We start from the raw sequence: 12607 nt of genomic DNA on the forward strand, positions 1-12607 counted from the left end.
TTAGCATAGGATAGCCAGACTCTGGCTGCGTTTCAACCACTACAGAGAAAAAAATACCTCTGCACGCATCTGGATAGTCCTGCAACCTATCAAAGCCATGTGGTTGGAAGCAAATTCAACAGCTCATCGCTGGATAAAGTCCACCAAGTTTATTTGATTGGCCCAGCAGATCTTCACCAGAGCACAATTAGTTCCTAATGCAGAGACTCCTCAAGCTTGAATAGATATTTCTAAATCTGATTCAGATTCTTTTTTTCAAACCTTTAAAATCTGAACATTTTGCCGCTAGCACGTTTGCGCAAGTGTACCTTGCTACTTCACAACAGAAAAATTCCGGCGGTTTCAGAAATCTGGGACGTTGCTCTTATGGTAATTTCACTTGCACCTCTCCCGGATGGTTATTACACTCTTATAAAATGCAGTAATTTGTAAATAACTGTCAGATACCGAAAGTTCCTGGTTATTCTGTAAAAATGGGAAACAAGAAAGCGCAGTTTCTGACCTTTTTAATCGTCAACATGAGCAATAAAGTCCAGACGTTTTGAGGTCTAGGCGTTAAAAGGTTAGTAAAGCTGTAATTTCCTCATTTATTTCATCTTTCTTGACCGTACGATTAAAAACAGACCAACTGAAGCAGAAACCGAAGTTTGCCTCCGGCCTCCTCCGCGGTAAACACAGCGCTGACTGACTGCGCGCCACCACATCCCAGCTCCAATTATAAGCCGCTTGTTATGCATAAACAACCTTAAATTATACATATTGTGTTTTAGTCTCTGTGATATTCCCCAATTAGCCGGTGTCTCGCTGAAATATCCGGCTTTCTCTGTGAGGAGCGGCAAATGAGGCCCAGATGCCCAATGAAAGCTTTGTCTGATAAAGCTAACAGAAGTTACTCTGATCTCTGCCTTAATCTGTGTGTGTGTGTGCACATCCACACACACACACACACACACACTCACACATATATATATGTGTACACACACACACACACATACACAGTTGTTTGTTCTACATTATTTCTGTGTCCTGCTCCTGGCAGCTCCTGCCCGAGCAGACTGGCAGCCAATTGCTCCCATGACCCCGTAGCCTTGCCACGCTAACAAGCTGGCGACCACACAAACCCCTTAAACTGTCACAGAACCGGCCCACACACACACACACACACACACACACACATATGCATGCACCAAGAAAAAAAAATAAAAAATTTGAACTCACACACTCCTCACCCAGGTAAGCAAGAAAGAACAATGCGGATATCTGACTCGCATCATTAAGAAAACCCAAGGACACCTGAACACAGCAAACCAAAGCACAAACACACATTTTACACTTTTATGCCCAAAAAAAAGTAGCTTGATTCTCCACACTGAAAAAGTTGATAGCAGCTTTTTTTTTTTTTTCTCTTTCCACCCACTGAGCAGCAGAACGGAGCAGAGCTGAGCGGGAGACAGCAAACCTAATGATGAATTACATGATCACCTGCTACGCCTCAGAGCCTTTCATTCAGGTAAAAGAATCACCTCCGGAGCAGGCAGAGGCGGAGGCCCTCCCTCTTCCCTTCCCTTCCCTTCCCTCTTCTTCTTCCTCCCTCCTCCCTCCCTCCTCCTCTCCTCATCTCTCACTCCCAACACCACCACCACCATCACCAGAACAGATGTCTGCTGTAACCCAGTAGCTCCCTTCGCTGTAGACACATGGAGGCGCCATCTGGACCGGAACGATGCTCCACTCCAGATTGGGGAGTGTGTTTATATATGTGCGTGTGTGTGTGTGAATGCAAATCAGAAGAAAAGATTTTTTTTTTTTTTTTTCCTCCTTTCCTCCTTGTGTGTCATTTGTAAAAGTGCGTGTCAGTGAGTAAGCATGTCTCGGAGACAGAAGGCGCCTCGTGCAACCGGCGACACACCTGAGCGCTTTCAGCCGAGTTTGTTTGGGTCGTATGTTGTTTTTCCCGCGGCCGTCTTTTCAGAGGCGTTTGAGGCCGGGCCTACGGCAGGTGGGACGCCACTCGACAGCTCCGTCTAAACAGCCCCGGCTACTCGACAAAACCCCCCCCCCCCACTCCTCTCTCTCTCCCCGCATCTTTCATCATCTGCCTTCTCCGCAGCAAGATTACAACACCCAAAGCACTTAGCTGAATGTTCCTGACAACTTCACATCACCTCAGACATTCACGCCGTGTCACAACAGCGTGTTTTTTTTTGTTTTTTGGTTTTTTTTGGATGTGATAATGCACCTAATTACACAATAAGGTTGCTTTCAATGCGCCCGGAGAGGCCAGATTTTTACAAAACAACATCTTTGGGAGGCTGCAGACAGGCGGGGCGGTGGATGTTATGGAGCTACCGGGCTACCAAAAGGCTTTGGTGAACCCACAATGGGACAACAGCAGACATCTGGAAGGAACACAACCGCACCCAGCAGCAGCATAGAAGAAGAAGAAGAAGGACAAGAGACATCGAGAGTACAGAAGAAGAAGAAGAAGAAGAAGAAGAAGAAGAAGAGAAGAGAAGAGAAGAGAAGAGAAGAGAAGAGAAGAGAAGAGAAGAGAAGAGAAGAGAAGAGAAGAGAAGAGAAGAGAAGAGAGAGGAGGAATGGAACGGCTGTAGATCACAGGAAGTGCAAAACAGACTTGGAAGGATAAAAAAGACAAAGAGAAGGAGATGTATACACAGGTTGAGGGTGGTGTGTGAGCGGAAGTAGTAGAGCATGTATACATGTACACAGTATAATGTTTAATGTTGTTCTAACCATGGTAAGGAAACTGCACTCCATCGCTCTCATGCTTAATCTTCCTCTCCTGCACACTGGCCAAATGGTGCTGCACTGAAAGGCCAAACAGGGGAGAAGGGGAGAGTTAACAATGGAGGAGGAGGAGGAGGAGGAGGGAGGGGGAGGGTGGGGGAGGTGGGGAGGGGGAGAAAAAAAAAGACAAGAGACACAGAAAGAGATGGAAAGAATGAGAGAAAGAAAGAGAGAGAGAATACGAGTGGTTAAATAATGGGTAAAAAAGAAGGGGGGGGATTTTAATGTCACAGAGTGCAGCGAGTGTCTATAAAACGGTTACATCATTACCGCTGGCAGTGCTAAAACGGCAGCGTGTGAGTGGGAGTGACGGCTATAAACTGGAATATACGTGAAAATTTAGCAATTCGTAGAAATCCCCCAAACGTCAAGCTATGACACCCGAGAGACGTACGTGAAGGCTGTAGTGAATGCATTTAAGGGTGATACCCGTCATGATGGTTAAATGTGCCGTCGGTTACGACTTCTGATGTAAAATGGGTGGTAATTTTTGGCACTGCTCTGCTGTAATGCTCCAGACAAAAGGCATCTTGGGAAATGGTAAATTAGGAAAGAAATAGTTCAGCATTTTATGAAATAGCTTCAGTAACTTCATGAGTGTTAGATGAGATGATTGATGCCGCTCTCATAAATCGGTTTAATCATGTAAACATTGAGCTATAGCAAGCAGTTGGATAGCTCGATGTTAGCTTAACATGATTAGCGAGATTGAAAACAAAGAGGTTTAAAAGAAATAATATTTGCAGGTTTTAGGCTTTTCCTTCTATCCCTGCTTGCAGTTTTTGTACAAAGCTAAGCTAGGCTAACTACAGCCAGTACACGGTTAGCTTCACATTAGCTAAGTACAAGTTCAAAATTTGAAAATAGGGAGATACAGCTAGCCTGGCTAGAACTTCTAAGAGTTAGATGAGAAGATTGATATCCCTCTTTTATCTCTATAATAATGTTAACATGCAGCCTATAGCAAGCATTTGGTTAGCAGAATGCTAGCTTGGCATGATTAGCAAGATTGAAAACAAAGGGGAAACAGCTAGTCAAGCTGTGTCTAACTAAATTTGTTGGTGTTAGGCTCCTGTTTATAACTTTATATTTACTACATCTTATTAATTATATCCATGAAAATAAATGCGTATATTAGCTTCTCAACTGTTTTTTTCCATTAGCTAAACTTGCCGTAGCTTTATATTTACCATGTTGTCAGCCCTCAGTCTCTCCAAATAAGCAAAGGACTATATTTCCTAAAAATGTCAAACTATTCCTTCAATTCGATTAACAAAACATCCCATTTATTTTAATAGCCTCACAAAAATGAACATAGTAAGACTATAAAGGGGATAAACCTTAACGAACTAAAGTCTTTATAGCGTTTGAGACTCTGTAAGTATGTGGCTTTGACACTCACACACACACATACGCACTCACAGTCCTAAAACTGATGTTAGCACTAGCGCCGTAGCAACTACAGCATCTGAGCGGGACTAATTCGTCTATCTGCAACTCTTTTCACTGACAACTCAGACAACAAACACTGGTCAAGTGAATTACACTCTTTTGTTTGTGGTCTGGTTAAAGGGCCAGTTCAGCCAGAGCGAAGGAAAAAACACACACTCTGTCACCTAGTAATCACGCAGATACCTTTAATTTTTATTTGCTGCATTTGCAGTGTTCTCATAATACATGTTATAATTGCAGAAATTTGACGTCCCAGTTTGACACCCCCCGCACGTGATATTTAATCGACAGTGCACCGGAGTTGTGGGAAATGTTCTAGCGGTAAAAACGTCAAAACTTTTCTGCATCGTAAAACTATTGGGGGTAACATTGAAAACATGTTTTCACGTGTTTTGAATAAACTGGCTCTTTAAGTCTCTGATATCCATGTGAAAGGATGCTATTACCGCGATCCCTTTACCTCAGAGAGTCCCGGCGTGCGTGGTCAGGGTCTTATTAGGAACAGGTTGAAGAATGGAAGATGGTGAGAGTGTGGATGGTGAAGAAGGGGGTTGAGGGGATGGGAGGAGGAGGAGGAGGAGGGGGGTGGGAGTGATGAAAGGAAGGGACGACACAGGGTAGAGGGAAGGGGTGAAAGTGTGATGGCGGGAGAAGGTGAGAGCTGGGGCTTCTGGTCCATTTCAAGTCAGTTAGTGAAAAATTATATAAAAAAAATACGTGTGTGCGACAAATATTCCAGCTCTTCGGTGGCTGATTAGCATCGTCGCTTAGCTCAGCACAAAAAACCTGGAAGCAGCGCGAAAACAGCTGGTCTGGCTCTACTTTAAGGCGCATGTCTTAAAAAGAATGAATCCTTTTCAAATCTAACTCAGTGATGTGTTTTGATTTATTAATTCATTTATTAATTTTTTTTTTTTTTTTTGGCTCTGAATTGATGTGGACCTCGGCCCAGCTCCCGGAGAGGAGGCGTGTCTGAAATGCGTGCAGGATCGTGGCTGTTGTCGTGGGTGCGGCGGGACTACCTGCGTCCACATCGTTAGGCCAACCGCTGGACTGAGAGCTGCTGCCAGCTGCAGGGGAACGGCCTGAGTAGAAGACATCATCCACCGGGCTCTCCATCTCGCTGTCGTCAATGGACTTGCGCTTGTTGGAGCTGAGAAGGAAAGAAAAAAGAAAAAAGAAAGAAAGAAAGAAGTTTTTTTTTAAATTCCTGTAGGAGTTAATGGGATGCATGTTTATTTTGAGACTAATCGGATCCTTGTGGGTTTTAGTTTTCTCACTGATACAGCAGGAACTACTAATCAGTATTTGGAACTCTAATACATACACTCATATCCTTTGTGGGACATTTGAGTACAAATGTGAGAGCTTATTTCCCCTGGAGTCAGGCCTAGAAATCAAGGGTAACGCAAATTCAAAATGTCAAGGTTTCTGTTCGGTGTTTTGTTTTCGTATTATGTTATATCCAGGAGGCGCGGAGCAACGCAACTATGACAGGGAGGCAAACACGGAGCCAGAGCTTTAGCAACACGCTGCGTCTGTACTGGCCCAGAGGAGCCTCTAACTAGAAACCTGATGCCGAGAGTGTGCAGGGTGACGCTGGGAACACATTTGTGTGTGTGTCTGCAGATTCTTATAGACCCTCACATCTGCGACCAATAAAACAAATAAGGTGGTGGTGGGGGGGGTTTGCGAGCATGTGCGTATCTGTGCGACGGCATGCGTGTGTGTGTGTGTGGCTTCTCTTTGAGTGCGATGCAGGGGTCTGTGTTATATTAGTATCAAGGGAGATATTCTGTAATGAGTGTAACTACCTCCGTGGGAGACTTGCATAAAGCTCCATTTCAGTCCTGCAGCGTAAGATGAGCGGGAGAGAAACGGGCGGAGGGGGGGGGGGAGAAAAAACAAACACAGACAAAGAGGGTGACGGGCAGATCAGAAGGGAAAAAAAACAAAAAAAAAACGAGAGGGGATGAGGAGGATTAGTGATGAGGAAGGAGAAAGAGAGAAACCAGGATCAAAAGCGAGCTACAAGCATAAAAGAATTCACTAGAGTTAAGTTGGTTTAGGAAATTCAGATGTTAATTGAGGAATATTAGTGCAGAGCAGGTGTTTTTTTGTTTTGTTTTTTTTCGTCTTTACCTGGTGGAGGGGGTGGAGGTGATGGAGCGCCGTCCCAGGGTCACCTGGTTGATGTTGTAGTAGCCAGGGCTGTCCAGGTCGGCCAGAGAGAAGTTGGGGCCCGTCGCCGTAGCCACCGGGGCTGAGGAGTGCACGCAAAAAGAGACACGTCACATAGAAGAGAGTCAGAAGAGAAACTAGACGATGTAAAAAAAAAAAATTACGACTTTACAAGATGGTAACGTGTAACACTTTAACTCTCTGTAATTGGCTGTTTTTTTACTACTTTTGATTTTACCTTTATATTTCATCTAGTTTGGTGTCATTCCTTTCGGCACAACCTCACCTGTGTCATTTTACAATTATTTTTTCACTTTAACAAACTGTATTAACACATCACATCTAAAACCATGAAATTCGAGTCGGAAAAAATTGGATTTTTTACTGTGAAAACCACAAGCGTGTTTAATGAACCATTTTTAGAATGCAAAACTTAGGTGTAAATTTCAAAAACAACAAAGCTTTTAATAACTATTTTCGTTAAAATGCAGGAAATGCATCAGACATTTTTTACAAAACTATCCTTAGCAACCATTGACACATCACTGGATGCACCGGTGCGTCCGTCGACTCCAGAGGTTTAAAACAAAACAAAACAAACAAACAAAATAAGACAGTTATACTATTTAGGCCAATACAAAAAATTTAAATTTTAAAAATTTTATATTTTTAATATTCATTTATAATATAAGTATGTGTACAAAGTTACACTGGTTTTAATTCTCCGGATTAAACTTGAGATTGATAAAGTTGAGATTAGTTCATAAATTTCCTCTGTGGCTCCGTGGTTTTATGTGCGCTAACATGCGGTTTATCGACCCATAAGAAAACTACAAACATAAATTTAGCCTGACAGAGCTGCTAACGTGCCTCGTTTCACTGATTTCTCAGTCTTGTTCCAACAACAATGAGTCCATCTCTTAATTTAAAAGCGAGATTACTCCAGAAAAAACAGTCATCGGTCTCGTCTCGAGCGTTTGGCATTTCGTTTCTAAACCATCGCCACGGGTCGTCGGATGTGTCAGGTGCAAAATTCTTCCAAGAGAAGTTTGTTTACGACTCGGTTCACGAGGGACGTCTCTCGCCCCCTAATCCCGCAACAAAGCTCTCGTTGCGAACTAACCCAAATCTATTAGGACTGACGGAGAGACGGTGATTGACGTTAGAAATTACAGCCATGACTCACTCTGCGACACACGGACCAGCTCGGCTACGTTCCACACGCCTGAAGTCACAAAGCAGTCCTGGAAACTCAAGTGGCCTGGGTGAAAAGATGGAGAGAGAGGAAAGGGAGAGAGAGAGTGTGAGACTGGTGCATGTACCAAACATGGATAAAATTACATGCCTATATGATACAAAAACAACACGCACGCACAAACATGCAGGGTGACCTCAGAAACACATGTGAGGAAAGGCTTGACACGCCGCCGGTGTCATGCACTGGAACCATCTGCTTTTTATAAGATACTAACAGGCCTCTGGTTTGGACGGGGTCCGTCTTTTTTTTTAGCTGTTGACAGTCGAACACACAGAACCAGCGTGTCCAACAAGCCGGTATGACATACTGTGTGTTGTGATCTTTGGGTTTACATGAATGTACATGTGTAGGTGTGGAAACGTAAAGAGTTTCTCGGAGACGTTTCCAGGAAGCTTCTTGGATGAAGGACCTTCAAGAAACTCTCCAGTTTTTTCATAATGTTTTTGGAAACAGATTCTGTTGCATTGCAACTTAGAATAGTAATAGTTTGTCCTTGTGCAGGTTCTGGTTGTAAAAAAACCCTTAAAAGCACAGGTCTTCAACGGGGGATTCCGCACTGATTCCTCAACCCCAACATTAATTCACCTGCACTCTTACCAAAACCTGACCTCAGCAAAACTGTAGTTCCTAACGCTTTAAAAACCAAATGCATTGCTAAGACTTTTCAGGTATTCTCCGCTCTACAAAAGTTCAAACTGCTTTTATCTGGCTGCCCATAACGTTACTGCTACTGCCATCAGTGTTTTGACACAATATCTGCAGAGAAGCAGCCAGATATTTCCCACAGACGTTCACGGACGTCCGCCATGTGGCCAGAGGCAGGTTTCCACCTCGGCTCCACTGCTCCCAAGTAGCTAAGAAATGTCCCGATGCAGGTTCAAGTTCAAAACAATCTCTTAAAGCCTTGGAACAATCAAAAGCGGATCCTCGAGAGGGCGGAGGTACAAACAGATCCTCTAAAGCGTGTCATTTTGTCCGTATCTGTAATACCCTAGAGGGTGTTTGTATAAAGATGTCCGGCAGACTGAACGGATTTTACACCCACACCCTTCCTCCAAACCTTCCCCCATTTCATCCTTCTCTCCAACTGTCCGTCACTCCTCTCCTCCCTGTTCTCGTCACCCCACCACCCCCATCCCCCTTATATTTCAGTCCCACCACCCCACCCGTTTTCCTCCCGCCTCTATCCATCGCTTCTTCTTCTTCTTCTTCTTCTTCGCTCCATCCCTGCCCGGGGTTTTAACCACAGCGGGGACGGCGCATGAGGTCAGCGCTCGGCTCGGCAGCGGCCATGTGGTTCCCATCTTCCAATAACGTCAGTGTGATTTATGAGTGGCCCGCCGCAAACCCAGCACAGCCCCCACGCTACAGAACCATCAGCTCTCCTTACCATAATAAACTTGGACGAAACTCTGCCGGGACTCACTCACACACACCGAAGAGGCCCTTACGAAGGGGTAGCGTGCGTACATGTGCATAGGTCCTGGCGTCCGTATAGGTGTGATTGCATGTAGGCAACAGGTACTGTATGTCAAACATCCTTATGCGTGCGTGTGCGTGTAATGACCGGGAACAAGCGCGGCGCAGGGCACACTCGGGAACGTACCGTTCGGCGGGGGCTTGACGTCTGTGTCTCCTTGCTGGTTTGAGTTGTCTGATTGTCCTGATTGTTCTGAAAGAAAGAAGGGAGGGGGGGAAGAAGGAGAAGAGATGGTTAGTCAGGTGGACAGATGTCTGGACAACACCCAAGGTGAGGGGGCAGGTTAGCATCAGAGGGAAACTCTTGAGAAACTTGACGGGAAGCGGCGCCTTCTTTCATTCTTTCCGCGGGAGCAGACGCAGACGTGGGCCCGAGATTAAAGATAGGCGCATATTTCTGCTTAGGTTGAATCTCAGTTGAAAGTCGTAAAATGGTAACACAAAGGGTCCTCACTCCTGGAATCCGACACACACACACACACACACACACACACACACACACACAGATAATCTTACGCATTAGCATAGATTGGGCAAAAGCACAACGAATTCCAAGAAACCCATTTTCATTGTTGCCCCTTGAGATGTTGTTTGGGAGTTTCTAGGTATCGTTGAACAATTAAACTTCCGGTACCTTAACAAAGCTGGTTCCTTTTATGTCTTTCTTTTAATGAACGCACCCACACACAGTTTCAGTGTTAATTGGCTAAAATGGTCCCAAGAAACCGAAGGCGCTGATTGGATTACTTCTCCGGAGAATGTTTAACTCAACAAAACCACTTTTCTCGCTTTCAATACCTTTCTTGGGAATCCCACCTACTCAAATGTACGCTCTCTATTCTGGCAAAGACATTAAAAAGAAAAAAAAAAGTTTAGTTTGGGTGCTAAAATGCTCATTTTCTGGTGTTTCGGTGATTGTGGCTCAGAAGGTTAGCACTTCATTCCCCACCACACCACACCACATGTTGAAGTGTCCTTGAGCAAGAAACCGAACCCTCGGTGGTTTGCAATCGTGTGTGAATGTGTGAACAAACGGTTAAAGGAATGCTTTGAGCAATAGGTAGAGAAGCACCATGTAAACACGAGGCAATTTATCATTGCATGGGTTGTAACTCTCAGTCTTGTACAAAACCGCTTTTCTTCCAGTTCATTTGTTTCTTGAGCACTAACACACCTCATGTTAGTAAATGTACGTTGAGTAAAGTGCTAACAGTCTTAAGAAACCTCCCGTTTGCCAACTGCGGACCTGGAAAACGCTCGATTCTAGGTTCTAGACTTGGATTGGATCGCTTCTCCGGTGAGTCCAACAAAACCAGTTTTCGCTCCTTTAGTACCGTTCTTGGGAATCTCACATACTCAAATGCGAAAATCGCTATTTTAGTTAAGAATGTAGATAGTTAAGTTTAGGGAAAGTTCCTAAGAAAGACGTCCGTTTTGGAAGTTTAGGTCAATCCTTTGGGTTGTAACTCAGAAACCAGAACAAAACAACTTTTCTTCCAGTTCATTTGTTTCTTGAGAACTAACACATCGTATGTTAGTAAATGTAAGTTGAATAAAGTGCTGAAAGTCTCAAGAAACCTAAGCTTTCCAACTGCGGACCTGTAAAACGCTCGATTGATTGGATCGCTTCTCTGGTGAGGTCAACAATTTTCTCCCCTTCAGTACCTTTTCTTGGGAATCTCACATACTCAAATGCGAAATCACTATTTCAGTTAAGAATTTAGATTTGTTAAGTTTGGGTAACGATAAGTAGCACCTAGGAAAATTTTGAAGTTTAGGTCAAAACTTTAGGTTGTTACTCACAAACCAGAACAAAACCACTTTTCTCTCTATTCTTTTCCTTCTTGGGCTCTGACACGCATTATTTTAGCCAAAGCCTTTGAAATGTAAGTTGGGTAAAGTCTTAACAGTCTCTAGAAACCTTAGCTTCCCTACTGCTGACCTAAAAAAATGCTCATTTTTGGGGGGGGGGGTTCTAGGGATTGTTTGGATTGCGTGTTTATCTTAACGTCTATAGGGGAAGGCAGGCAGGCAGGGAGCTTGCATCAGCTAGTTTTGTTTGGCCGGCCATTCTTCTTCACATGTGTAATGCAGCCTTGTAGAGTTTTATGGTTGTATCATATATACCATTTAGGCCAATTACCCCGCAGTGCTTAAGCTTTAAGGCTGTCTTGGGCCAAGTCTCTGTAGCCAGAGCGTGGCCCCCTTGCAGCCAGTAACAGGGCCCCCCCAATCTCGACATCTTCTAAGCCCGAATCAGCGTCCTAATCTTGGGTGGCAGTGGCTCGCTATGTGCCAGCAAACTGCTGCACTATTAACCACGTGCGCCCACTGCCAAACCAAGAAAACAAAAAGAGATCGCCTCGTCTCTGCGGGCCCAAAAGAAGAGGGGGGAAAACACACAAGGACAGAGTTTCTATTTTTCCCCGCAACACTCGTCCCTCATTCTGCCGGAGTCCATCTTCAGGTCCTTCTCCCTCAATTCCTCTCACACTCGTTCTTGTCTCTGATTCTCTTTCTCTCGCGCGCTGTCGCTCTGTGGAATCCTGGCAGCCATCTTAGTGCTTGGCAGCCATCTTAGCTTTGGCGGTACCCATGCATTCCTGCTAGCTGACGGCACACCCACACACACACACACACACACACACACATGCTTGCAAAGCACACGGTCTCTCGCGCACACACAGCCCCAATGGTCTTAAAGATAAAAAGACCTACAGAGGATATGCAATGCTAATGGAGTGAGGATAAAACCACTGGGATGCTTGTCTACAATCCTGTGAGTGTCGTGTCGCCTACACCAGCGCCTCCTTACAGGGAGTGTATGAGTTTAATGAAAAATGACAACTGATCCCAAACGTCAGACACACTCGTAAAGTCTAAGGAGGTGCGGAAACAAAACCATAAAGGATTCATTCAAGCCAAGTAAGGTACCAGGAATAAACGAAGCCCGGGGCCTTTCTTATCGTGGCGGCGCTTCGTCCTGGTAAAAAAAAAAAAAAAAAATGATCGCGTATTCCAATCCATGCAGAAACCGTTAAAAACCCTCTTAAACCTGTACGCCCCTGACAAAAAAAAAAAAAAAAAACCTCACTATGTGACAGCTTCCAAGCCAAAATTCAGTGGCTAGTTGTCATGGCAACGAGGGGATGGCACAGCCGCAGTTAGAGTCCCTAATGACGAGTGGTTGTCGGAGCCTGCGCGTGCATATGTGTCGCTGTTTGGCCTGGCAATTAGTTCGAATGAAGATAATAATATAGCTCACTGGCACCGGCTCAGCGTGTTGTTTTGTTTAAGTATCTCTTGGCACCAGAGCGGGCCACTGCGCTACACAATCGCAAAGGCTGAGTTTTTTTTTTTTTTGTTTTTTTTCCCACCATATCATGTCATGTTGCATTTTTTAAGGTGTTAACTAACCTCCTGTTACAT

General features: G+C 44.5%; 1 protein-coding gene across 16 annotated transcripts in view; it reads right to left on the reverse strand.

Moving 5' to 3' along the window:
- The window catches only part of nfixb (nuclear factor I/Xb), a 146049-nt gene that overhangs the window by 25588 nt on the left and 107854 nt on the right, over positions 1-12607 (reverse strand). For 8 of the 16 annotated variants that reach the window (XM_047570983.1, XM_047570980.1, XM_047570984.1 and 5 more), the window contains 6 exons: positions 9306-9371; positions 7628-7702; positions 6403-6523; positions 6075-6110; positions 5283-5413; positions 2755-2829 (listed from right to left, as the gene is read on the reverse strand). In XM_047570983.1, coding sequence (XP_047426939.1) covers positions 2755-2829; positions 5283-5413; positions 6075-6110; positions 6403-6523; positions 7628-7702; positions 9306-9371 — 504 coding nt within the window. The remainder of the gene's footprint in view (positions 1-2754; positions 2830-5282; positions 5414-6074; positions 6111-6402; positions 6524-7627; positions 7703-9305; positions 9372-12607) is intronic. The other 8 variants (XM_047570994.1, XM_047570986.1, XM_047570979.1 and 5 more) reach the window with 3 other exon arrangements.

The sequence above is a fragment of the Mugil cephalus genome, chromosome 20 (assembly GCF_022458985.1).
Source record: "Mugil cephalus isolate CIBA_MC_2020 chromosome 20, CIBA_Mcephalus_1.1, whole genome shotgun sequence".
Taxonomy (NCBI): domain Eukaryota; kingdom Metazoa; phylum Chordata; class Actinopteri; order Mugiliformes; family Mugilidae; genus Mugil; species Mugil cephalus.